Raw genomic sequence first — 27,973 nt, 5'->3', positions numbered from 1 at the left:
AGAAAGTCTTTCTCATATCTCATATGGATCTTTTTTCATGAAATGCAGAAATTTTATAATTTTTTTTGTAAAATGTAGAAATTTTATTTCTATGTAAAAGCTATTTTTCTATTTTTGTTTTTTGAAAATTCTAGCCAAACATAAGTCATTTTTTTATTTTCAACCATATTTTCTCCTTCTCTGTCCGCGAACCAAACGATTCCTTAATATATTAAGATCCCGCTTCTGTGGATATGATCTGTTGTTGAAGCAGTGCAGGGTTGCCCCTTTTTTTTCCCTAAAAAAAACCTGCTGACTAGTTGTGTAATTAGAGATGTATAGGGAAACTCTGTTTCCTTGCTCGAGGAATTTTTTGCCTTTTTGATTGTCCTTGCTTGAGGAATCGAATACTCTTTATCCGAGTTGCTTTAATATTAAATACTCTCTCTTTTATTCCAAAAGTTCATACATTTTTTTTGTGAAATATGGTTGTAGCTACCTGTGGGATATAGTGAGGTCATCTTCATTATTTCTTTTTTTTTTCTCTCTCTTTTTCGTGAGATATGGTTGGATTACATGCGCGCTGCAGCTGGGCTACATTAATTTCTTTTGTGATGGAAACGTCGTCTTTTTCTTTGTATTTGGTGATTGTTGCTTCTTGGGCTGTCATGCTCTATGTTAGGCGTAGCTTCTGACTAAAACTAAAAATTAAAGAAAACTTAAGGTGATAAATTGGAGTTGTGAGTGAATCTCAAGTGAATGACTACTGTTGCTTCAGGCTGAATGATGGCAGTAGATGTGGTAAAGGATGGGTTGGTTAAGTAGGCTGGAATTCAGCAGCGTTGCCACCCATGACAAGGGATCTGTGGTAGGTGGTTCCTTCTTAGTCTGAGTTTAGTAGAATCGTAGGGGAAAGCATGGCATGGAGGAGGGGCATGAAGTCTGTTAAGATTGATACGATGCACTTCGTTTTATCGCACTCGCTTGCTTTGGATGCTTAGATAAGCTGTAATAAATTTAAAATAAAAAAAGCAGCACAGTGTATTCTAAATTATCTTTAGCAACTGGGTATCATAGCACAATTTAAAAAATGAAACCTCTAGGGTGGTCAGAGGTTCTATCTTCTTTGGGCATCTCAAAATTTCATGGTACTGATTTGTTTGTAGGCAGGTAGCAATTTTGAGCAGGTATTAGCATTTGGCATGCAAGCACATGATACATGGAAGATAGGGTAGCTGTGTTGGCGTTTATAGGTTTTTTTTTTTTGGTTGAATGGTAAAACATGGTCCCTGTGAAACACGAAGAAGAAAGCGTAGGGTAGCTGTTAAAATTAAGTCATCAGCCAGATTTGGCATGGAATGAGAAAAGCATATGGACTTGCTTACATGCAAGTCAATAGTTGGCCTAGATGAGGAAGATGAGTTCCAAGTGCCTGAGTTTGAACAGTCGAAAGTATGAGACCAACATTTCGAGAGTTGATGCGAGCCGCAATCTAACATGGGTAATACCATCAAACACTTGGTGGTTCTTATTCTTGCTAATTTTCAGTTAGATATTAGACTTCAACTAAACCATTTATTTTTCCTCTCCAAAACTTCTACGAGAGACATGACTCTCTGCTCTCTCCTCATGCGTTCCTCTCCCCAGTTCTGACCATCTCTGCCGCCTGACAACTTCAAAGGCCCTCTCAATTCAACTCTATCGCCGACATGTCTGCCGCCGTTAAAAAAAAACTGCCGGAAAAGGCGGCTTCGGACTCATCACTTTATAAAGTCTTCCGCGCCGATCCCCTATTTTTTTCTTGTTTTCCTTAAAGCCACAGCTACTCTAGAAATTAAGAAATTATTGTCTACATTGCATGCACCGGTATAGTTTTGTATGCAGCCACGAACAAAAATTATAGGAAAAAAATATGGAGGGGTTTCCTATTTAGCCACGTTTCTTAAATGCCCATCTTAAAGAAAAAACTCAAAAGTTAGAGACTCCTATTAATAGAGTTTAATAAAAAAAATCAAAAAAGGGAAAATCATATGTGGTATTCTTTTTCTTCTTCATTTTTTAAACATATTTTTTACTGATATATACTATATATTGGTCCGGTGATACATACCAAGCAAATTAGTTATTTAACAAGCCAATACATACTTTTAAGTAAATTGTTGCTGGAAATTGGACCCGGGGGCAATCTTCGGTCGAGTGAGAGGGAGCAGCGGGTCACCACGGCGGGGCGGCGACCAGTCGGCGGGCGGCGTCCTCCGCTTGGGGTGGCCGGAAAGAGGGAGCTGGGGGTTCTCACGGCGGGGCGGCGATCCGTCGGCGAGCGGCGTCCTCCGTTTGGTGTGCCTGCAAACAAGCCGGTGGTCGGGTCTTCCGGCGCCGGCCCTCCGACGCTCAAGTCAGGGAGGGGGCAAATAGTGTTGAAGAGGAGATAAAGTGTTTGTAGAGCGTGTAATTTCCCCCCCCCCCCGCCTGAGAAGCCAAGGTTTCCTTTTATAGGCGGGGGTCGGTGTACCTGTGATGTAACGGGGCGAGGCCGTAGTACGGCTTGGCATGTTGTCCAGGTCGGCGCACGGTCAGGCGAATTATTACATCGATGTCGGCGGTGAGGTCGTCGTACGACCTGAATTGGGGCGCTGCCAGGCGAATTATTGCATCGGTGTCGGGGGTATGGCCGAGATCGGGGACTTATCATGGTTGACTAGACTCTGCTGGGCTAACTTGCCGTGGAGAGCCGAGGATCCGTAGATGTCAGGAGCCATGCGCATTAATTGTGGAGTAAGCCGGAGATCCGCATTAATTGTCGAGTAAGCCGGAGATCCGCATTAATGGTGGAGTAAGCCGGAGATCCACATTAATTGTAGAGTGAACCGGAGGGTTACAGCGGCCATGCGCAATAAATGCTGAAGCAGTGGCAGGGTATGGTCCTCAGTTGGACCTCGGGGGAGTACGGCCGTAGTAGGTGGCTGACAAGGGTAGACCTTGAGCATCAAGATTTTCCTAGGTCGGATGTCTTGAGGTCGGGCGTTCCGAGGTCGGACGCCGACTTCGGCTGTTCAGGGTCGGCGATTGTGCGGCTTCTTGGAGGCATTCGTGTCACTTGGGGGAAAAATCTTATTCCTCCAACACTACCCCCCGACTTCCGAGTTCGAGCGGCTTGCGGGCTCGGACGTGGGAAGTAAAGTCTGTCATTAGAGTTAGGGGGCGAATCTCGTCCGCGCCCTCGTGTTTCTCGGAGTGTTTATGGCGAGACCCGCGCCCTTGGGCGTTTCGAGGTTGCTTTATTCAGCGAACTTATGGTGGAGCCCGTATCCTTACGTTTCTCGGAGCGGATGTAACGGGGGTGGCGTCTCTTGGATCGCCAAGACCGCTTCGTGCGGCGGACCCATGATGAGGGTCCTCGGGCTCAATGAGGCGACGCCTCGATCCCGTAATCGGAATTCCCCGCTCATCAATGAGCGTGCCGTTACGGGGTTCAAAACGGACACGCGGCATGACCTAGGATCGGACGCTTTCGATCTCGTATTACTGGATCATGGATCCGGCGAGGTGAAGGCTATGTCGGGGCTCCACGTGCCCCAGGGCCTTATTAAATGAGGGGAGCGGAGGTGCCGTCCGTTCGTTCTTCAAGGCGATTCGATTCTGCGGACCCATAATGAGGCCCCGAGATCCGATGGGACAGGGCTTCGATTTCGTACCCGATTTATTGATCCGGAGTGAATACGGTGCCTCGGTCTCCGAGGTCAACACGTGGCGCAATCCGATCGGGGGATGGAAACCGACCCTGCCGATCTGGACCGCCGAGGGGGTCTATATAAACCCCTCGAGTTTGCCCTAAAGGTTTTACTTGGCTGCTTCTTATTTTTGTTGTCTTTCTCCCTCGCTTCCTTCCTCAACTGAACCTCGCCGTTGGTGCCCGGAGCGATTTCCGGCGATGTCTAGTAGGTTCCTACCCTGCAACTGCTAGGGTTCCCCTTCCTTTTTCTTCCCCAGTTTTCATTCTCTGCTTTCGATTTCACTTCGCTCCTGTAAAATGGGTCTTGGTCCGGAGGAGGTAGGGTCCAGCCTGTCAGGGGAGGAGTTGAAGTTAATCCGCTCCCGGTTTTTCTTCCAGCCCGGGTTTCGTCTCGAAACTGCGGGGCCGGAAGACAGGGTGACGCGACCGCCCCCAGGTCGGATCGCGATTCACCGCGAGACCCTCTGGGCCGGCCTGCGGTTCCCTGTCCACAGGTTTGTGAACGACTTGCTGGTCGAGTACCAACTTGTCCCAGCACAGCTCGCTCCGAACTCGTGGAGAACCATCATCGGGTTCCTGTCTCTGTGCCTTGGGCATGGGGTCCCGATTTCAGTGAGTATTTTCCGCCGGTGTTTTCTGTTGAAGAAGAACCCGGCGGACGCGGAGTGGCTATACTTTGCCTTCCGAGGCGGTATGTCGCTCTTCCGCGGGGCCCTTTCCTCTATACACGAGTGGAAGGGAAAATTTTTCTTTCTGGCGTCTGAGGCGCCGTGGGGGTTTAATCCGAGGTGGGGACACCCTCGGTTGAAGGCCCTTAACAAGCTCTCCGAGCCCTCGGGGAGGGAGCAGAGGACCCTGGATTCTCTCCGAGCCCTCGGGAAGGGCTACGACCTGACCGAGCTCCTACGGGAGGACGCCCTGGCGAGCGTGGGTCTGAGCTCGGCGCGCCCCGAGGGTAAGGGTAGTTACATTACTTTTTTTTTCTTGTCCTTTGTTTTTACTGCTAATGGTCTAACACTTGATGATATTTTTGATTTCAGATATTCCCCTTATGCCGACCAGCAACACGTCGCTTTTTTCTCGCCTGAGGAGGCGGGAGGCCGAGGCCGGGGGAGCTATGCCCCAGCCTCGGAAGAAGGCGAGGCTGGCCGGCGCTTCTACGTCGGCCGAGACGAGCGGCCCCGAGGCGGGGGCCTCCTCAGCCGACCCGAGGCGGGCGCGGGTCGTCGACGACGCGGGCCCGTCGGCCCCTCCTTGCCCTGCCCCCGTTTCCCAGCGGGAGGGCCCGGCTTCGGGTTCCTCACAGCGCCCGGGGCCCGAGCCGACCAGGGGCCCTGAGGCAAGCGGCCCCAGGGTCCCGAGGCCGGACGCGCCGAGCTCCTCAAGGTACTTCGAAGAGGAGGCGGATGAGCCGGACTCCCCTATCCCTGTGGGGAGTTCGGCTATTCATGATGCTGAGGTCGCACGCGTCGTGTTTCGGCGTGCGATGCTTCCGGCGGACCGGGCCGAGTTCCGGAACATTCCGTTGGAGGACATTGTTGACAGTGCCTACTGCAACACTGCCCGGGTAAGTCCTTTTCTTGATTTCCTTAAAGTTATTAGCGAGTCCAGATGTTTTTAACTCACGATCATTTTGTCTCTTTCTTTACAGCATATTCACGAGCTCGATTCCCTGGTGTTCATCGCCCGGGGATGTCAGGAAGAGACCCGGCGGGTCAGCCGGCAATTGGAGCCGGCCAAGAAAAGGATCGCCGAGCTGGAGGCGGCGTTGGCCGAGGCCGAGGCTCGGAGGGCGGCCACCGAGGCCGAGCGCCTCGCTATGGCGGAGGGGCTCAAGGAGGAGAAGGCTGCTCATGCCCTAACCAGGTCGGCCTTGCGCGCCTCGGAGGCGCGCTTGGGGGAGGTCCAATCCGAGGTTGCGGGCCTCAAGTATGAGGACGGGGTTTCCCGCCTCCGAATCGAGCAGCTCGAGGCCCGAGAGAGGAGGGCACTCGAGCGAGCTGATCATGCCGTGGAGCTCTTCAAGGGGTCGCAGGAGTTCCGCGACATGTTAGAGGAGGAGACGGTCGACGGGTTTCTCAGGGATTTCGAGAACTTCCGGCTGCAGGTGATCCGGTACTGCCCCCAGTACGACTTTTCGACGATCCGTCCGAAGATGAACCTGGGCTACGGGTCTGACACGGAAGTCATTCCTGCCATTTTGACATCCGAGGCGGGATTGTACGAACAAGACCCCGCCGAGCCTTCGACGAGGGGGGCCGAGGCGGACGGCGTCCTGGAGGCGGCACCGGCGGCCGAGACGGACGGCGTCCCGGAGGCGGCACCCGAGGCCCCTGCCCCCGATCCCGAGCCTGTGCCGGCTGAAGATCCCGAGGTCATCACAGTGCCAGATGATCCCCCGGATGTAGCTGCCGCCGCTTAAGGCTTGGCGCATTTTTTCATGTAAGCGGACGAGATCGTGGAGGCACAGGTGGAGAAGATGGATCCTTCCCTGATAGAGATGCTAAAGAAGCGTGGGCAAGACAAGTCAGGGAGAAAGAAAGGTGCTGACTTGAAACGGGAAGGGGGATGGCATGATCTGGGAAGTGCTAAGCCAGTTGGAGAAGACCCCGAGCCTGTGCCGGCTGAAGGTCCCGAGGCCATCGCCACGGACGACCCCGCGGATGTTACTGCCGCCGCTTAAGACTTGGCGTATTTTTTCTTTTTCATTGTATCCGAGGTCGGCTCTTGAATGGCCGACCTCCAATTTTGTAATTGGCCTTCCGGCCCTTTGTCAATAAAAAATACTTTTGTCATTTTGTGCTCGTCTTTCCCTTTCTTGTCGTGAATGAGGCTAGAGTTTTAGCTAACCGCCTCGACGACCTCTAACTCTGTATTTTAGTTCTCGGGCTACTTAACGAAGTTGCCCTTTTCCTGAGTTATATCTTAGCCTTCTCGGATCTTAGTCATTCCGAGCAAAGGGAGCTCCGAGCTTAGGTTTCCAGAAAATTTTCCTAAGTCCTATAACTCGGATCTTAGAATCGCGAAAGTCGTCACGTTCGGCCTTTAGGGAAATCCCAAGGCATTGAGGTCGGGCCTTAGCCCTTCGAGTAAGACCGGGCTAGGTCTGTTCGTGCCGCTATTCGGGGGAGTCTAGTCGGGTTTCCGAACTTGACTTCCGGGTCCTTTGTAGGGAGCGCGGGCTAATAGTCGAATTATCGCCGAAGGTTTTCATAGTCATTGTTCTCGGACTCTACCGAGATTTCAGTGAGTAAGGCTGGAATCTCTGAAGATCGCCTTAGTGTCTGTGTTCGGCTGGTGCACTCGCGGCCGGGACCGCTTTCTCAGCTAGACATCGGAGTCTATGTATGGGGGCCGAGTTGGGCCCTAACTTACGAAGACTTTGTTCAAGTTGAGACTTGACGAGTGGAGACTTGTCGAACGGAGCATGCATAATGTAGTTAGGAGATCGGTCTTAAGCCGACCCATTGGAGTAGCCCGACTTTGGGGCGAGATAGGACTCCAACGTTAGATGATTAGCGGTATGTAGATAAAATTTGACAAGGAGGGCATCGAGTTAGATGTACCTCTTGCATTCTCGGAGTTGTGTTTCACATGGCGGAGTAGGTTGCTTCCCTTCCTCGTCATCCTCCGGAGTCATTTTGACTTGTAAGGGGGCTCGGGCTTCTCACGGACCCGACGACACCCACCGAAGTTGAGAGGATCTGGGGAGGCTTTATTGATCTACAGTTCTTTTCGAGGTCGAGGGAGCTTGAGACCCTCTGGTCGGACCCCGGGGCGCCCCAACCTTAGTCGAGGAGTCTTGTGTCAGGTCGGCGGGCCTGTGGGCGCTCTACCGAAGTAGGGTGCGCGCTAGTTCAATGGCAGAGCTCTGCTTCAGAAAGTATTGTCCGCTTCGGGGATCGGGGATCGTCGACCGCTCCCGGAGGTCCACTTTGTGGCGCCCCGGGTGGAACCACCATTTCCACCCCTCACGGCTTCGTCCCGAGGTCGAGGGAGTTTGGAACTCAACGGTCAACCCTCGGGGCATCCCGACCTTAGTCGAGGGATCGTTCGTCAGGTCGGTGGGTCTGGGCACGCTCTACCGACCTGCGACGCTTCCCGAGGTCGAGGGAGTCTGGTTCTCTACGGTCGACACTCGGGGCATCCCGACCTTAGTCGAGGAATCGTTTGTCAGGGGATCGGGGATCATCGACCGCTCCCGGGGGTCCACTTTGTGGCGCCCCGGGTGGAACCACCCTTTCCACCCCTCACGGCTTCGTCCCGAGGTCGAGGGAGTTTGAGACTCTACGGTCGACCCTCGGGGCATCCCGACCTTAGTCGAGGGATCGTTCGTCAGGTCGGTGGGTCTGGGCACGCTCTACCAACCTGCGACGCTTCCCGAGGTCGAGGGAGTCTGGTTCTCTACGGTCGACACTCGGGGCATCCCGACCTTAGTCGAGGAACCGTTCGTCAGGGGATCGGGGATCGTCGACCGCTCCCGGGGGTCCACTTTGTGGTGCCCTGGGTGGAACCACCCTTTCCACCCCTCACGGCTTCGTCCCGAGGTCGAGGGAGTTTGAGACTCTACGGTCGACCCTCGGGGCATCCCGACCTTAGTCGAGGGATCGTTCGTCAGGTCGGTGGGTCTGGGCACGCTCTACCAACCTGCGACGCTTTCCGAGGTCGAGGGAGTCTGGTTCTCTACGGTCGACACTCGGGGCATCCCGACCTTAGTCGAGGAACCGTTCGTCAGGGGATCGGGGATCGTCGACCGCTCCCGGGGGTCCACTTTGTGGCGCCCCGGGTGGAACCACCCTTTCCACCCCTCACGGCTTCGTCCCGAGGTCGAGGGAGTTTGGGACTCTACGGTCGACCCTCGGGGCATCCCGACCTTAGTCGAGGGAATCTTGCGCCGGTCGACGTTTCGTCGTCCTGCGATACTTCTCGAGGTCGAGGGAGTTTGGGACTCTACGGTCGAGCCTCGGGGCATCCCGATTTTGGCCGGAAAATCTGAGGATCACAGACGACCCAACATTAGAAGAGAATTACAGTCATCAAAATGAGAGAATTATTTGCAAAAAGGAAGCTGAATCCATTGTCCTAATTGTCTTGAACCCCTAGGGGTTTCATTGGTGGTACATTCGTAGATTCTCGAAGTTCCAGCTTCGCGGGATCAGAGTCCCCTCCAAGGACTTCAATTTGTACGCCCCTGGTCGTTGTACCCGGGCGATTCTATACGGCCCTTCCCAATTCGGGGCGAGCTTTCCTTGCTCGGTCGGTTGAGAAGCCTCGGCTCTCCTGAGGACGAGGTCCCCTACTTTGAAGAGCTTGGGCTTGACTCTGGAGTTGTAGTATTGGGCCGTTCGCTGTTGGTATCTTGCCATGCGGACCCGGGCGACCTCTCGTGTCTCTTCGACGAGGTCCAAGTTGCTCCTGAGCTGGGAGGAATTGGTGTCGGGGTCATAATGCTCCACCCTTGGAGAAGGCAGGCCGATCTCCAACGGGATGACGGCCTCAGTGCCGTATGCTAGGTTGAAGGGGGTCGCTCCCGTGGGCAGTCGGAACGTGGTCCGGTACGCCCAAAGGACATTGTACAAGTCCTCGACCCACTGTCCTTTGGACCGATCAAGCCTAGCCTTGAGTCCCTGCAAAATAGTGCGGTTAGTTACCTCAGTTTCTCCGTTTGTCTGGGGGTGAGCAACCGAGGTGAGGCGGTGATCAATGCCGAGCTCGGAGCAAAATTCCCTGAAATGAACATTGTCAAATTGTCGACCATTGTCGGATATAAGGATACGGGGTAGTCCGAATCTGCAGATTATGGACTTCCACACGAAGTCCCGCATCTTTTGCTCGGTGATCCGGGCGACGGGTTCGGCCTCGACCCATTTGGTGAAGTAGTCGATGGAGACGACCAGGAACTTTCTTTGTCCGGAGGCTTGGGGAAAGGGCCCCAGGATGTCGATCCCCCATTGGGCAAATGGCCAGGGGGCGATAATAGAAGTCAGCAGGGCCGAAGGTCGGCGCTGGATATTGGCGTTTCGCTGGCACCGATCGCATTTCCGGACGAAATCCATCGTATCCTTCTGGAGTGTGGGCCAGTAATATCCTTGCCGCAGGATCTTGTGGGCCAGTGCCCGACTCCCCATGTGATTTCCGCAGATCCCTTCATGGACCTCTCGGAGGGCATAGTCCGCCTCGGAGGAGCGGAGGCATCTAAGAAGGGGAGAAGTGAATGATCGACGATAAAGTCTATTCTCGTACAGGACATACCGGGGGGCTTGGCGCTTGATTCGGCGAGCCTCCGTCTCGTCATGAGGTAGGGTCCCGTCTTGGAGGTAGCAGACGAGCCCATCGATCCAGCTTGGCTCGGAGTCGATGCACATGGTAGGCTCGGGTTCCTCCATGCTGGGGATCTGAAGATACTCGAGCATTGTTCCCTTGGGAAGCTCGCTCATGCGGGAGGTTGCCAATTTGGACAGCTGGTCTGCCCTGAAGTTTTCCGCCCTGAGAATGTACTGAATATTGAAAGAATTCAGGGCAGACGTAAGTTCCCGCACCTTTTGGAGATACTTTTGCATGGATGGCTCTTTAGCTTCAAAGTCTCCTTGGATCTGGTTCACTACTAGCTGGGAGTCGCTGAAGGCCGTCAGGTCTTCCACTTTCAGTTCTTTCGCCAGCTTGAGCCCGGCGATGAGAGCCTCATACTCGGCCTCATTGTTCGAGGCCGGGAATTCGAGGCGCAAGGCTTGCTCGGCCACTACTCCGTCTGGACTGGTGAGGATGAGTCCGGCTCCGCTACCTCCCGAGGTTGAAGACCCGTCCGAGTGCAGGACCCATGGCTGCCTCGGGGCTTCCTCCGCAGATACGGGTGGCAACTCGGGGTCGTCCGGCAGAGTACACTCCACGATGAAGTCAGCGAGTATTTGGGCCTTGATAGCCGGCCTGGGCCGATACTCGAGGTCAAATTCCCCGAGCTCAACCGCCCATTTGGCGATCCTCCCCGCACGATCCGACCTTTGCAATATTTGCTTCATAGGCTGGTCGGTCAATATAGCTATTGTGTGGGCTTGGAAGTAAGGCCTGAGTCTCCGAGCCGAGATGATGAGAGCGAAGATGGTCTTCTCAAGTTTAGAATATCGGGTCTCAGCATCCCTGAGAACCCGGCTGATGTAATAGACCGGCTTTTGGAGCTTGTCCTCTTCCCGGACGAGGACTGAGCTCACTGCAGCTGGGGAGACGGACAAGTATAAATAAAGGACCTCGCCCTTCTGGGGCTTGGTGAGCAGCGGGGGAGAGGCCAGAAGGCTCCGGAGCTCTTCAAAGGCTCGCTGGCATTCTTCTGACCACCGGAAGTCTTTCGGCCGTTTGAGGCTCTTGAAGAAAGGAAGGCAGCGCTCGGCTGATCGAGAGACGAACCTTCCCAAGGCGGCAACTCGCCCTGCGAGCCGCTGCACCTCCTTAACTGTCTTCGGAGGCGACATCTCTTGCAGTGCCCGGATTTTCTCCGGTTGGCTTCAATTCCGCGCTGGGTCACTATGAAACCCAGGAACTTGCCCGAGGTGACCCCGAACGCACATTTCGCCGGGTTGAGCTTCATTTTGTATCTTCTGAGCTTGACGAATGTCTCGTCGAGATCGGCTATGTGGTGTTCCGCCGCTCGGCTTTTCACCAGTATGTCGTCCACGTAGACTTCCATATTTCGGCCGATCTGGTCTTTGAAAATTTGGCTGACCAGTCTCTGATAGGTGGCCCCAGCGTTTTTCAGGCCAAAGGGCATCACCTTGTAGCAGTAGGTGCCCTTGTCGGTGATGAAGGCCGTCTTCTCCTCGTCTTCTGGCGCCATTCGGATTTGATTGTACCCTGAAAAGGCGTCCATAAAAGTTAGCAGTTGGTGCCCTGAAGTAGAGTCGACGAGCTGGTCGATGCTTGGAAGGGGAAAGCTGTCTTTCGGGCAGGCCTTGTTCAGGTCGGTGTAGTCCACGCACATACGCCATTTCCCGTTGGCCTTCTTTACGAGGACTACGTTGGCGAGCCAGTCCGGGTAGGAGACCTCCCGGATGAAGCCGGCTCCGAGGAGTTTGTCCACCTCCTCGGCCGCAGCACGTTGCCGTTCCGGGGCGGAGCCCCTTTTCTTCTGCTTTACAGGCCTGCTGGTTGGCCTCACCTGGAGTCGGTGAACCATGACCTCAGGGTCAATTTCCGGCACGTCCGCAGGCGACCAGGCGAAGACGTCAGCATTGTCCCGCAGGAAGCTGACGAGGCGATCCCTCTCGCGGGCGCCGAGGCCGGAGCCGACCTGCACGGTTAGCTCGGAAAAATTTTCTTTTAGTGGAACTTGAACAAGAAGCTCACCGGGCTCTACTTGCTTCTTCCAGAGGGTGTCCCTCGCATCGAGGGTTTCTATAGGCAATGAAGGGCCCGTTGGCTGAATTGTCGCCTCGGTCGGTTGCTTTACTCCGTGGGCCGCCGTGTAGCATTGCTTGGCGACCAGCTGGTCTCCTCGGACCTCGCCTACTCCTTGGCCGGTGGGGAACCGCATGAGCAGATGGTGGGTTGAAACTACGGCTCGAAGGGCATTCAGCCCTGGCCGCCCAAGGATGGCGTTGTAGACCGAGGGCAGTCGGACCACCAGAAAGTCCGTCCTCACAGTGCTCTCCCGGGGGGCGAGGCCAACTGTGACAAGGAAGCTGGTCTCACCTTCGACCGGGACCGAATCTCCGGTGAACCCGACCAGTGGGGCGTTGATCCTCCAGAGATGTCCTTCTGTCAACCCCATTTTTTGGTAGGCATGATAATACAAAATGTTTGCTGAGCTCCCATTGTCAACTAGAACACGCTTTACATCAAACTTATTTACAATCATTGAGATGACCACAGCGTCATCGTGAGGGGTCTCGACCCCTTCTAAGTCCTCGTCCGAGAACGAGATGACTTCATCAGTGCGTGGGCGTTTCGGGGGTGCTCCCGGGGCGGCTGCTCCTGCTGAGGCCCTTCCAATCATGTTGATGGTGCCGGCAATGGGCCTGTTGTCGTCCGGATTTTCGGTTGGTACGACATCCTCCGCCGGCCTCCTTTCCTCGCGCCGGTTTCTCACGAACCGGTTGAGTACTCCTCAATGGATGAGTGCTTCTATCTCGTCCCGGAGCTGGAAGCAGTCCTCCGTGTCGTGCCCACGGTCTCGGTGGAAGCGACAGTACTTCCTGGGATTACGGGGAAATCCCGTGTCTCGCATAGGCGGCGGGGGTCGGAAGAAGTCCCGACCCTCGATTTCCATCAGGATCTCGGCCCGGGGGGCGTTGACGGGTGTATAGTTCTCGTACCTCCCCGGGTACATCCGAGGCCGTGGTGGGGACCTCGGTCGAGGAGGGGTCCTCTGCTGAGGTCGCCCCTGCTGACGGGGCGGGCTCCTCAGTCTGGGGAGATTTTTCTTTCGACGGGGGGATCGACTCCTTTGTCGGTCGCGCTCCTCACGGCGCTTCTTCTGCTTCTTAGAGGCGGGCTCAATTGCTCCCCGCCTAGAGGCAACTGCCTCCTCGGCCTTGGCATACTTTCGGGCCCGGGCCAACATTTCGGTGAAGTCGGCCGGGAAGCTCTTCTCGATGGAGAAGAGGAATCGGTAGGAGCGAACCCCAGTCTTCAGAGCCGACATGGCTATCGACTGGTCTAGCTCGCGAACCTCCCATGTGGCGGCGGTGAAGCGGTCCAGGTATTCCTTGAGGGACTCCCCCTCTTTCTGTTTGATGTCGAGGAGGGAGTCTGACGTCCGTCGCTGGCACCGGCTGGCAGCAAAGTTGGTGGCGAACTGCCTGCCGAATTGCTCAAAAGAGGACACCGTGTTCGGCTTCAGTCCAGAAAACCAAAGCCGAGCGGTCCCTCGGAGGGTTGCTGGGAAGGCCTTGCAAAGTATGGCCTCCGAGGACCCTTGTAGGGCCATGAGGGCCCGATAGCTCTCCAAGTGGTCGAGAGGGTCGGTGATTCCGCTGTAGGGCTCCATCTGAGGCATTTTGAACCTCGCAGGAACCGGCTCATCCTCGATCCGGCTGGAGAAGGGGGACTTGGTAGTGAACTCAAAGTCTCCCTCTTGCCTCGCCTTCTTGCTGTGGAGTGCCGCGATCTGGCGCTCCAGATGCTCAACTTTTCGGTCGAGCTCCCCTGCCTGCGGAATTGTTGCCGTGGTTTGCACCGGCTCACGGCGGTCCGGAGCTGACTCAGCCTCAGAAGGCTGGAGTCTTCTGTCGAGATCTTCCCCCGGCAGCTCTCTTTGGGGGGAAGTCCGCTCCTCGTTATTGGCTCTGGAGGAGCCATGTAAATTCTGGCCGGGGAGAACCGGGCCGTTGGGAGGAAATTCCGGCGGGAACTGGGCCCGCGGGGGAAGCGTTGGTAAAGCTTCCTCGCGTCGCAGGCCCTGAACGGCGGCGGCCAGGGCCTGGACTTGCTGTACTAAGGCGTTGAACTGTTCCGGCTGGACCTGAGGAATTGGGTCAGCCGGAGTTGGAGAATTCTGGACGGAGCGTCCAGGACTTTGCGGGGGACGCCGGGAGACGTTGGAGGCTCCCTTACTTCTCAACTTCATGACTGCTACTCGGGCCCTTCCTCTAGCGCCAACTGTTGCTGGAAATTGGACCCGGGGGCAATCTTCGGTCGAGTGAGAGGGAGCAGCGGGTCACCACGGCGGGGCGGCGACCAGTCGGCGGGCGGCGTCCTCCGCTTGGGGTGGCCGGAGAGAGGGAGCTGGGGGTCCTCACGGCGGGGCGGCGATCCGTCGGCGAGCGGCGTCCTCCGTTTGGTGTGCCTGCAAACAAGCCGGTGGCCGGGTCTTCCGGCGCCGGCCCTCCGACGCTCAAGTCAGGGAGGGGGCAAATAGTGTTGAAGAGGAGATAAAGTGTTTGTAGAGCGTGTAATTTTCCCCCCCCTGCCTAAGAAGCCAAGGTTCCCTTTTATAGGCGGGGGTCGGTGTACCTGTGATGTAACGGGGCGAAGCCGTAGTACGGCTTGGCATGTTGTCCAGGTCGGCGCACGGTCAGGCGAATTATTACATCGATGTCGGCGGTGAGGTCGTCGTACGACCTGAATTGGGGCGCTGCCAGGCGAATTATTGCATCGGTGTCGGGGGTATGGCCGAGATCGGGGACTTATCATGGTTGACTAGACTCTGCTGGGCTAACTTGCCGTGGAGAGCCGAGGATCCGTAGATGTCAGGAGCCATGCGCATTAATTGTGGAGTAAGCCGGAGATCCGCATTAATTGTCGAGTAAGCCGGAGATCCGCATTAATGGTGGAGTAAGCCGGAGATCCACATTAATTGTAGAGTGAACCGGAGGGTTACAGCGGCTATGCGCAATAAATGCTGAAGCAGTGGCAGGGTATGGTCCTCAGTTGGACCTCGGGGGAGTACGGCCGTAGTAGGTGGCTGACAAGGGTAGACCTTGAGCATCAAGATTTTCCTAGGTCGGATGTCTTGAGGTCGGGCGTTCCGAGGTCGGACGCCGACTTCGGCTGTTCAGGGTCGGCGATTGTGCGGCTTCTTGGGGGCATTCGTGTCACTTGGGGGAAAAATCTTATTCCCCCAACATAAATCAATACATAATTTTCAGAATATGTTGTTTGTCAATATACAATACAGGATCGGGTGGTGCATACTTAGCAAATTAGTCATCTACCGACCCAAAACATACCTCCAAACAAATTGATATACAATTTTCGGAACATCATGTTCATCAGTATGCACTACATAATCAGATGATATACACTCGTCGACTTTATAATACATACCGCAAGCTTTTTTTGATATACACCTAGTAATGTTCCAATACACACTTTCAAATAAGTCGATACACTTTTTCGAACATATTTTTTACCAGTACATACTATATGGTCAGATGGTACGCATTAAGCATATTAGTCATCTAGCAAACCAATACGCATTTCTAGATAAATCAATGCAAAGTTTTGAAAATATGATATTCATTTGTACTGGTATATAGTATATAATTTTCTAGCTTTGTCTATATATATATATATATATATAGCATTTTTTAGATTTTATGAACGCTTAGGTGCAAAAATTCTGAAAAGGAGATGGATTTAGAGGAGAAAGAGAGTTGGAAAGGAAAAAGATCTCATGGATGGAAGAGATGACTTGATGAGAAAAAAAGACAGATAAAGAGGCTTGATGAGAAAGAAAAGGGATGACATGCGCGATTTTTTTTTTAATTTTAATCATTAGAATGACAACTTTGTTAGTAAGGGAAGTTCCTAGTTTTTGGCTTTTTTAAAATAAATACTAGAAATACGGTAAAAAAGAAAATCTGACTTATATTATTTTGTTTCACCAATCATGGCCACCGGTTCATATGATCTTGCACCTAGTGCATGCTTGATGAATGAGGCTCACGGGAATCGGCAGCTATTGGCTACAAACACGGCCACATGGTGCATGTTGTGTAAGCAATAATTTCTCCTAGAAATGATCCCGCATAACTCTAACCCTACCCGACAGCAAATACATATTTCACTCCGTTCCTCCCTAATAATCCCGGCATGCGCAGCCAAGGAGAGGAGGCAGACCCCTGCCCACTTATACCAGTCTTCATCCTCTTTTCAGATTTCTTGGCTGCAACTGTTAAGCTCGAAAAAAGGCTGCGCAGGTGAAAAACTCTGCTAAAAGACTTTCCAAAAATGGCTTGAATCTCACAAAAGAAGGAGAGGAGTAGGCCACTGCCAGGGAACAAAAGAAACGATCGATCCTGCTACTTCGGTTGAATCTCACATGGCGGACCTAGAAACTATTGAGGAAATAGGGGCAGAACTGGAGGTTCAACTTTACCAGTGTCGATGATTTCGACAAAGGAAGCACCGGTCTCGTTGTAAACAATGGCTGCGATTAGTTTGACAGAAGTTTTCAGTTTTTTGATTTTTTTTTTTCCAAGCAAGACTCTCCCAAAGATATTATTTGAATGCTTGGCCCTGTAAACAAACCAGAGCATGCCTACATAAACTTAGATATCACACCTAGACTCCTAGATATCGAGCAGCATGCAGTCACAGACCTGGACATCAATGAAGGCATCTTTTGCATCTACAGTATCAACAATCAAGGCGAGCAATACCAAGCGAAGCATACTTGTTTCTAAATGCCATCTGCCCCTGATAACAAGCTATCATCCATGGCCCAGTTCAACCTGCATGCCATAAGAATCATATACAAGCAGTCGCCTTCTTTTACAGGAGGAAAAATTTCACGGACAAGAAAAACCACCCTACGCAAAATGGTCCGTAGCAAACACCGCGCCCGCCCGCCCCATCCACAATTCTTTATCCGGACCCACCAGTCATAATGACTACCAGATCCCGTCGTGTTCGACATGGGTAGATTGCTGCATCATTTCTCTGAAGTGATTGATGCCGACTCAAACGGCAATTCAAAAAAAAAAAAAAAAGTAAATAAATGAATGCTTCACAGACCTGACAGAATCTGGTAATAAAATTATATCATTCGGATAGGGAAAAAAATACCACTTCAGCAAAGGATATCAACCAATTGCTACAACATATTGATTAACCAAAAGAAAAGGAAAAAAATTCTAACATTCCCATGATGATCTTAACCATGTCATTAAGGTGGCTGATGATCGCATACCTGCAGTACCTGCTCCGATCAGAGACTTGCAGACTGAACTGTTAAAAATCCTAGTAATAAGTGGCAACCAAAAAAATGCAGAGGTAGCCCTGTATAAAGGAATAACTCGGAAATCACATTTCATTGCCAGCATTTAAAAAAACACAAGATGATGGGTTTAATAGAGTGGCATCAAAAACAAGATTATTCAGAGACATCAACATTGGAGTCACCACCTTTTTATACCACTAGACGCACAAGCTGCAAGATATTAGTTTTGCTCTTCATTATTCCTTAAAAGTAAAAAAGATTGGCAAATGACCATATCTCCACTGTGGAGTAACCATTATTCTCCACCAGACGTGAACAACAATATAGAGCATGATCTACACAACGGCTCAATCTAAATCAAACAGACCTGCAGTAGAACTGAAGTGAGGGGATCAACTGTCCTCCAAAAAGATCATCTCTGTGCCGGCTCCACTGTCCGCACATTTGGACCAGTCATTCCTTCAAATCTGTCCTTGGTTATCTCCACAAAATGACCGATCATTTCATGAAACTGCTTCAGACCAGACAAGGGAAGGATGATTGATGAGCGATCTGCACCAGCAACCTGCATTTGTATACGGCAAGGAAGTCATGATGTTTTGTCACTGGTAAAAACAATGAAATTGATAATAGCTATTCATTGAATACTCCAGGTACCTCAGATATCCTCAAGAAATGGCCCCTATTATTGCTACCTAAATCAAAGAAGAACCTCTTTTGATCTACCCTAATTACTTTAGACATCCCCATGCCTCCAATATCCTCCTGAGGAGGCAATTCAACCAATCGGTCAACATTTAACTCTGACCCAGAGGCTGACTGTGCACTATGGCCTGATATAAATCCAGCCCCAACATCATCTGAAAGTCCTGGAAGTCGCTCTGGTGGTTCCATATGTTGCTGTTTTGGTATTATAAGAAACAATTGACAAAAGTAAGGAGAAGCTCAGAAAAAAACACCATGCAGGGAACCTTGGCACAAAACCATTCACTCAGCATTTACCTGATTTGGTACAATGAAAAGTCGGGAAGCTTCTTCATTAATCTCTAGCAAAATGTTCCTAAATGCTGCCCATCCTTCTTCGCCTGAGCTTCCGGCTGGAACAATGATTGTACTACGATTTCTGTTGACAGATGCCTCTGAAATCTAAACAAGAAGTAAATATATTAGTTTTATATGATAGATTGTATAACCTCTATCAAATCAACAGTTTGGATGTCTGTTGGCCTACCCAGGCACACAAGTATCCTCCAGCATGTCCATTAGAAATGAAGATGATGCTAACTACAACCTTGAAATCATATACAGCATTTCCCATCTCACAACTAGGATATTTATATTGGATAAGGTTTCTCATTTCCCTAGGGTTATGGGTTCAGAAAAGGTCTGAGAAATCCTACAATAAAGATCATTTTTCTGATATTATTTGGCTGAAAGGGGGGCGGAATTCCATAAGCACAACTTAGTTTGTTGCTGCATAGACCATGGACGGTGACTCATACTGTCCCCACCAACGCAATAGCATATTTTAAGGGGTCCCTCTAAAATTACTTAGGTATCAGAATATGCTTTAAAGCATGGTAGATTAAGCATGAAGCAAAGTTTTCTAACTCAGTTTTGGTAGATTGAGCATGAAGCTAAGTTTTGTAACTCAGTTTTGGTAGATTGAGCATGAAGCTAAGTTTTGTAACTCAGTTTTGGATTCAGTCCTCCTCTAAGTATAGTTTCAGTTTCAGCACTTCCGCTCTGAGATCCGGAGTTCCAGCCAACCAATCTTTATAATTTTTCTAACTTGCTTTTTTGTTGCTAATTTCCTATATTTGCTCTGATGTTTACGTCCAACTAAACTTTTTACTAAGCATATTTCATTTTATTTTAATAACTCGTCTAAGCAAGAAAAACCATTTGAGAATATTTTATGATAATCCCTTTTAACAATCCATTTAAGCAAGAAAAGATAAATCCACAGAAAAACACATTTATTTCACTACTTCGTTTTAACATATCATTTTATTCTAAAAGATGAGAACAGAAAACAAATTTAAGCAGAAAAAGGATGGTAGGAAATTAGAAACACACAACACTTTCTAATTAACAAAGATACACATCAAGATTGCATCTTGCTCATTATAACAACAAAGCTTAGCCAATAAATAAATAAATAAATTTGATCATTAAAAGACTTGGATAATTTTGTTATTAGATAATATTAACAAATTTTAGAAAATATTAGAAAATATTGAATAATCCACTGTTAAACAAAAAAAAACAAGATAAAAATTTATCAGTTTCGGCCAGAAAATCGACCGGAAGTGCCCAAAATGGAACAAAATTGGAAATTTTCCGCCAATTGTTAACCGGTTTCGGCCAAAACTTCAAATGATGATATGAACACAATGATTTGCAAAATGATAGAATCCTTTAAGAAAAATTGGTTCAAAACAAGAGAAAGAAAAGACAAGCCTAGTAATGGCAAGGTCGTGCTGATTTTCTTTTTTCCCTTCCAGTTTTTTTGGATTCACTAGCAATCAGGCACATGCAATGGACATTGAATATAATTGAATTACAGCATATATAAATTATAAAAATGAAATTAAGAAATGATATTATAATGGACTGTTATAAGAGAGAGAGAGAGAGAATCAAATGCATGCATAGAAAAACTCTTAAATGGGAAATATAACCATAGTAGGATGGAACATTGTAAATGCAATATTTGCAACAATCAAAAATTTAAAATTTAGATGATAAATGATCTTGAATGATTTAATTATGGGCGGCGATTCGGTTGGCTTAGGTCGGATGCGGGTTGAGTCAAAAGTTTGTTAACTTGCACCTGACATGTTTATTAGACGTTAAAAATTCAGATCTGAACCCGACCTATTTATTAAATAGGTAACCCGACCCGACCTGCATAATAGCTTATTAAACAAGTCAAATCAGGTCAAAGGGCTTAAACAAGCTAAGTGGATTTTTAACAAAAAAAAAGATTTTAAACGGGTTAAACAAATTAAGCGGGTGAGGTTAAGCGGCATAGAAATAGGTTAGGTAGGTTTTAAATGAGTTAAACTATTCTTAAACTAGTTACAACGGGTCAAGTCATGACCTAACCCAGGTCTAGGCAAGTTGACCCATTTATGACCCAAACCTATTTATGTCAAACACGAATCTGCTTAAAGCGGGTTGTTTGCAGGTTGATAATTTACCTTTCCAAAAAGGGAAGGGTTTTGTTGCTTGGCAAATTTCTATTTAGCTAATATTCAATTGAAGGAAGACCAATGATTTTGATAAAGATATAAGCATATTCTCATCCGAGAAGCTGACAGATGGGATGTAGAGAGAATCATGTGGAAAATCAAAACTGTTCTCTTTTAAAAAAAGATAGAATAGATAATGGTCCATTCCAATGGCCCATAAGGGTTTAAAGCTTGGCGGACTAATAAATCAGTTCTCTCATGCCCATTCAACAATAATTGCACAGAATATCAAGAAAAACTTTTATGACTGACTTCCCACTAACATGTCAGATTCCATATAGGATACAACATCGCACAACAAACATGGTGAAATATAATGGCAGTCAAAACATTGTAAGGCCTTCATAAACTGTTTGGAGAACCTTCAATATACAGACGTAATGAATATGTAATTAGCAGTTTTTATGCATTATCCTGTTATAAAGACCACCATATAATGAGAACAAAGAGCATCTTTTACATGTTACTGATCATCAGATTAAAATAATATTAGTATACTTCCATTATGCACTTCCATAATGGGCAAGTTTATGTTCTTGCAATGATGGATAACCAAACTTCAACAAGAGTTGCCTTAATTTAGGAATGACTGTAAAATACTTCCATTAGATCATTATTTGCCTAAATTTAGCAATGACTGTCAAACACTTCTATCAAAATCATTAGATAAAAGTGACTATGATAATGGAATATTAATTTACATGTTCAAAGATTTCGCTATGTCTATCAACATCAAAAGAACCATAAGTGAGACATTTATTATTGCCTACTTCTCATTGGTAAGTTTATTCATACAATCTAACTTCTCATAAAGAACAATGCATGAAGGAAAGAAGAACAGTTTAAAAGAAAACAATCATCAACAATGCAGAAAAGCAAGATTAGTTGTATAGAAAAAAATTGAAGAAAATAAAGCCCATGAAAAAGTGAGTTCAGTTTATATAAGATTAAAAATCTCGAATATGAGATTATTTTTGAAAAATAAGATTATGCAGTTAGAATAAATTTATCATCTAGGGATAACCAGACAAATTGCATCTTATCCATCTTCATAAGACTACGTTCAGGGTCAAGGGAGCAGCAGTAGTGGACCTAAGATTGAAGTCAACTAATGTAAAGCAATGTAATGAATTAGATATCCATTCATCTTCAATAACAGCGGAATTATTGTACACACAAAGGCAAACACCAAAGTTAATTATTAGCATCTACAGAAAATTGCAAACAAAACAACATGCTATGACGCTGGTATCATGGTGAACATCAACAAACTTAAGACAACACTATATGTTTGGGATGAGGCAACTTTTAAATATTGAACTTCTTTCATTTGAATTTATGAAGAAGACTTGCTAGAGTTATGCTAAGGTTTGCTCAGGGTTGTCAAGAAGGGTGAATGGTTCATATGAGGTGGAGATCCTAACTGTCTGGTTAATGTTCAGGAGGAAGAAAAAGGATTTGTACTATCATTGGCATGAGAAAACAATAGAAAAAAGAAAAACAAACTTGCAAGTCATATAGCAAGTTAGACAGCAAAGTTATAACTAATATGTTAGATGGAAAGACAATACAAAACCATCATCAACAAGCATTACCCCATCAATTTTGGTCAACTTTATGAGTTATCTTAACAGCAATTTCTATGAAGGTTGCATAATATATATAGAGGAGTTAAACTGCATGTTAAACATATTAGATGAAACAAGGGAATTGTATGACAATTCAATTGATATGCTGATGATCTCTGGTCAAAAGATGCAAAGGAATGGGCATGGGGCACCTCAGGTTGACATCATCAAATCCTGGGTTTGATCAAGAATTGGCCCTCACGCCAAAAGATAGAAAAGTTTAACTGCACCAAACTTAACATGCAGCCCAACAGTAAATGAGTGAGTGCAGGTGTATGCGTGCACACTCACACAGACATTATGTTGCTTGATATATAAAATGTCTACGAAATGGGAATGGAAGTTTGTATGTGCACGTGACATCATTCATATATTGGCAAACTTAGGATCTGAGCAACGATGTTTTTTTTCTCTTTTTTTTGTTTTGAGAATAGAAAATGAGCCATAATCTTGTTTCATTTTGCACCTTTTTGAAAAGGTTAAACATGTTTGGCAGCAACAATTGTTTCATAAACAAGAGACATGCAGCAGTAGTATTGGTGACAAGGGAGGTGGTATGACGGCGGAGGTGGTAAAGGTGGAAAAAATAGTTTAGTTGATGCTGGTGGCAGCAGTTTTACCAGCAACAACATTAGAAGCAGTGTGGCAGTGCTAGATTTGCATGCAGAAAGCAAAAGCCCAAAAGTTTGGAAGTATACTCTTTTGTTTTAATTTAAAAATGCTGCTGAACTTTTAATTTCTTTTAAAATTGTAAACCTGGTAAAAATAGTTCTACAATATGTGTTTTAAAGTATTGAATACACGAGATTAAGTCAGAATTAAAAAGAGTCTGGAAGAATTCTGACAAAACCTAAATATAAAGTTCAAAGTTATAGGTGGGACTTTTGAAGAACAGTTAAAATCTTGATGGATTTTAGGGCAGTATTTAGTTAACCAAAATGAAGATTAGCTTCCTTCCATCTAGGCTACTTGGAAAACATACATCATTACCCTTTCTTTCGCTTCTCTTTGGTGACATGTATGTGAGATTGGAGATACAGTGTAGTCATTTTACTTTTATATTTTCTTTAAGAGGATACCTTTTAGGAATCCCTCCCAGTGTTTGTTCTATTATATAAAGAGGAGGTCAGAAAATTAGCTATTGTACAAGTATATTCAGAGTTAGTAATTGTTATTTTTCTCCCCTCCTCTCTCTCTAGTACTCCTCTTCTTCTTCTTCTGCTCTCTGCTTTCCTCCAAACTTACCAGCCCAGAACACAGAAGTGTCACGGATCTGTCATAAGACCATACCTCAACAGTTCCAAAATTAGTCATTCGTATCAATTTAACTAATTTAGTGCTCTTGTAAACCATACTACTCATATTTCTTAAATGCAAGTTCTATAACGTTGAACACCAATACCCCCACCTCCCACCCCTGTTTTCTCTTCAAAATTCAATCAACAATACCGCATAGATTTGTTACTAAATCTAATCCAGAAGGATCATTGGACTCGATGTGGATCACTTTGGCTACTACGAACATCCAAGAGAATCATCAAACTCGATGTAGAATACTTTGGCCACTACGAGTATTCAGAAAAATTACTATACTCGATGTAAAATACTTTGGCCAATACGAGTATTAAGAAGGATCACCGGACTTGATGTGGACCACTTTGACCAATACAAGTATTCAGAAGAATCATCAGACTTGATGTGGACCATTTTAGTCATTATAAGTATCCAAAGGGATCACCAAACTCGATGTAAATCATTTTAACCATTATAAGTATCCAAAGGGATCACCAAACTCGATGTAAAAAACTTTGGCCACTACGAGTATTCAGAAGGATCACTAAACTTGATGTGGACTACTTTGGCCACTACGAGTATTAAAAAAGATCACTGGACTCAATGTGGACCACTTTGGCCATTACAGAATTTAGGAGGATCACCAGACTCGATGTGGATTACTTGGACTACTACGACTATTCAGAAAGATCACTAAACTCGATGTAGAATACTTTGACTAGTACGAGTGAGGTTAGACAAAGTTCAGAAACGAGATCCGCTACATCAAAAAGCCGTGTCACAGACCAACCTTCAGAAGGCCATAATTTGGTCATGCGATGTCCGATTGAGATAATCTTTTTTTTTTGAATAAAGCATCTTTTCGAGATCTACAACTTTAGGCCAACCTCCTAGGAGGTTGAATCGGGCCAAAATTCTATCGTTTCGGCCACGAAATGGGCTAGTTAAATTAAAACATTTTTTTTCGGATAAGACTTTGACCAGATGTAGCTCTCTATTCGAGAAGAATCAGGCGAAGCGACAGAAGGCAGAATTGATGTAGAAGTCGAGATTTATCACCTCAAGAGTTTTAGATTTTTCTAGAAGATTTCTATGAGAGATGTTTATTTTAAAAAAAAGAGTACTACTAGGTTTAGGAAGAAAAATCCAACCTACATTGTGTTAGAGCGGACCCCACATTATTATAGAGGCTATATACCTCATTTTTTAAGAATTAATGAAAAAAAGGAGACTTAAAGTCCTACTTTCGAAACTCTTTTATCTTCTTCTAGTTATCTTCCAAGAGATTCGAGTTGAATGGATTGAAGAAAATCTTCCTTTTCCCCAATCGGATCAAGATCTAGCCATTTTGGCTCAAATTTATGAATAGGCACTAATGATCCATCGTATTCTCTCCAATATTCATAACCAATCAAATTACAAGATATCTCTAATTGTCGTAAATCTAAAATCCAACTTTGATCCCATTCACTACCATCCCAACAAGGACAGGGCTAGATGTCCCATGCTCGAAGACCTTGAGAATATGCGTATACCTCCCAACCTACCCTTACTAATACCAGTATAGAAAAATATATGTTTTCCCATATTCATTTATTGATGCAGTTATGTGAAGCAGTATAATGGTAGGAATTTGAATCACCCAAGTTGGCTTAGTTTTAGCCTTTAGGAAAGCCCAACGCCAATAAGATGCCATGCAACCCAACATGACTCAACAAAAGAAATGATAGAACCTTATCTCTCAGCCTAAATCAGACAATTACTTGATATAAACATACAAGCAACCGTAGTCAAAAGTTTTACATTGATAGATAAATGCTGGAAACATTAATCCCTGTCGAAAACTAAATAATTAACCAAAACCATAATACTCGAAACAAGCATCTCAGTGCAATTTAACCTATTTTGAGCAAAATCTAAAGGGAGCCTTCAGCCACCTTTAAACACAAGATAAGCATATGTTAAGCTGCGATATAGAAGTACATTCTTCATATACATGTCCATTTGAACAAACTAGCAAATTTTCAGGTAATAAAAACCAAGAAGACATGCAAACATGTTGATACACTAGTTGGATTTTCACCATCCTGTTAAGAGAAATCAACAAGGTAGAGAATATATAAACATTTGTATGCTCAAACCAAACAAGTTCAAGCCACACTTGTTAAAAAAAAAAAATTTAGTGTATTGCATGAATGCTGGGCTAGACACAATTTTAGGATGGGGATATTAAATTAACCAGCCAGTTTTTATTCCATCAGGAGGCGGAATAAACTAAATCTACATGCAAGAAATGGTATTGGTCCATATAAGCATCAATAGGTCACAATTTTCCTAGATGCTTTGACCTCATTTAAAGAAAAAACAATTTATGAGAACATATAACAAAAGATTTTACATCATCAATCAGAAATTTATAAAATCAAACGATTTAGTAGGGTGGTTTTAATTGGAGAATACAAACCTCTTACTTCAATCTTTTTATGAATTATATCGGGTTAATTGTATACAAGATTCACCTTCAAGGTCAATAATCAATTAAGTTTTTTTTATAGAACAGATAGAGAGACATAATGAATAAAATTCAACATCTTTAGCAGACAATGTAATTCTTGAATATTTTCACTGGTTCTCTATTTCATTATACGATTATACAATATCTAGTGTTTATATTGACAGTCAACATTTTTCCTCCTTTTAAGCATTTTTCAAAATCTCCGAAATTGTAATTTTCTTTTTTCAATGTTTTAGTGATTCTATACCTTTTTTATTACAATTACTGTGCAACACCTGATGCGGACAACATCATACTTAATACCCATTACATTGCAAAATTCGAAAATAACATATTCAGCTATGTGGCTTAATCTTCGGGTAAAATTGATCCATGATAATAAATATATATGCACCTATATATGATGAAAAAAAAAATGAAAAAGCAAATAGAGATTTACAACCAGAGGTTCACAAGATAATCTTGTTCTCTATTATTTCGCGTGGATGAAGTATGGGAAATGCATCGTGTCTCGGATTTCAACATGTGAAACATGATTGAAAATAATAGCCAATGTAACTTTGTGCATGCAATTGCAATGCTTTCAAAGGCCCTCTGTTATTACATGCGCTTGCTCAGCAAAAGAGGTCATGAAAATCCATTCACAGTTTTAAAGTGAAAGGCATGACCCTCCTCCAATTTCCCAGGCAACAACAAGGAAACTCCCCAAAAACTTATGCCGGTTCACATATTCAGTTGTTAACCTGTCCTACACTTGTGCATGCCTACTTAACTTTCTGAAAAGCAACCTTTTCCACTTTTGGCAATGTTAATGTATCATCATTACGAGGCAATTCAAGATGAGACTACTCCGTCCAATTCCCAGAAGATCAACCCCCGCAAGATCTTAGCTATATCCGATTCAGGTCATAATAGCACGAAACTGAACAAAAAAAAGGCATAGCTACCTCAAAAAAGTAGAAGTAACATAAGCAATCATACGTTATCGAAAAAGGTGGAGAGAAATAATGAAAAGCAACGGCAAGGCTCTACCTTCAAGAAGCGCCCCCTTTTATTCTCCCCGATATCAAAGTAAAACACCTAATAACAACAAAGAGAGCATCAATCAGCACAAAGTCCCAGATCCAAAGTATCTAAACAACAAGAACCCAACAAACCTAGACCAGGATAGAATTTTTCCGACCTTGGTGTCGAGCTTGAGCTCCTTGCTGAAGGCATCCTGCTCGTCAGTATTGACATAGTAATTGAAGAGGTCGATGAACCAGGCGATGCCGTTAACAGGGACGATAATGGTGGACCTCGTCGCCGACGTCTTCTCCGAGATCTTAAGGTACCTCCCACGGGGGTTCTCCTTCAGATCGAAGTAGAACAGCTTGTGTTCGAACTGCAGCGTCTTGGACACCAGCTCCACGTCGTTCCCACCCGAACCGCCCTCCATCGCCCCAACCTAAAAACCCCTCCTTATTCTCCCCAAATCTAGATTCAAGCAACAAGACAAAAAACCCTAGTTCTTGCTCCTGCTCCAACGAAAACCCTAACCCTAGGGGAGCAAATTCCTCCAGTGCCGGGCACGAATCGATTAGGGAAAGGTTGGCAAAGGGTTGGTGATTTGGGTTTGGAATTGCTGGCCTCCGCTGCCGCTGGTAAGCTGTAGCAGATGGAGATGGTATTAGGGTTAGTAGGGTTGGGGTTGGGGTTGGGGTTGGGGGCGGGTCTAGGGGTTTGACCGGAGGCCATGGTTTGGAGCCGCCCCTTTTTAATCGAGCCCCCGGTCTCCCTTCCGAACAACCCGCGGGTTTTCACGGTGCGGACCATTACCGCTGAAGGATTACGCGGGTAAAAACTCTGCGAGCGGTCGGCGCTAACGTGCGCACCAGGAATGCTTTATGGGCCTAAAGCCCCAGTTCAGTGCCACGG

At 46.9% G+C, this 27,973-nt stretch overlaps 2 protein-coding genes across 6 annotated transcripts; one reads left to right on the top strand and one right to left on the bottom strand.

Annotated features, from left to right (window-relative positions):
• Window positions 1-3: 3 nt before the first annotated feature.
• LOC148699662 (uncharacterized) lies at window positions 4-17,142 on the top strand. The gene is made up of 2 exons (XM_088713825.2): window positions 4-5,279; window positions 5,364-17,142. The coding sequence occupies exons 1-2, from the start codon at window positions 4,734-4,736 to the stop codon at window positions 6,132-6,134; spliced, it is 1,317 nt and encodes a 438-aa protein (XP_088569951.1). The 5' UTR covers window positions 4-4,733; the 3' UTR covers window positions 6,135-17,142.
• LOC103709664 (transcription factor Pur-alpha 1-like) lies at window positions 16,801-27,908 on the bottom strand. 5 transcript variants are annotated; one of them, XR_003386174.3, is made up of 7 exons: window positions 27,240-27,908; window positions 27,089-27,136; window positions 18,366-18,509; window positions 18,021-18,263; window positions 17,731-17,928; window positions 17,334-17,422; window positions 16,801-17,102 (listed from the first exon to the last, which is right to left on the bottom strand). XR_003386174.3 is itself a non-coding variant. In XM_026805656.3 (6 exons), exons 1-5 carry the CDS (start codon window positions 27,492-27,494, stop codon window positions 17,776-17,778), a joined length of 843 nt encoding a protein of 280 aa, XP_026661457.1. In that variant the 5' UTR covers window positions 27,495-27,908; the 3' UTR covers window positions 16,801-17,422; window positions 17,731-17,775. The 5 variants fall into 5 exon arrangements, 2 of the variants coding, with proteins under 2 accessions (XP_026661457.1, XP_008793346.1); XR_003386173.3 differs by having other exon boundaries at window positions 16,801-17,083; XR_003386175.3 differs by having other exon boundaries at window positions 16,801-17,070.
• Between the last annotated feature and the right edge of the window lie 65 nt (window positions 27,909-27,973).

The sequence above is a fragment of the Phoenix dactylifera genome, chromosome 17 (assembly GCF_051530095.1).
Source record: "Phoenix dactylifera cultivar Ajwa chromosome 17, Ajwa_hap1_PhDact_Kaust_v1.1, whole genome shotgun sequence".
NCBI classification, from domain to species: domain Eukaryota; kingdom Viridiplantae; phylum Streptophyta; class Magnoliopsida; order Arecales; family Arecaceae; genus Phoenix; species Phoenix dactylifera.
This window is presented reverse-complemented; position numbering and strand designations above follow the sequence as displayed.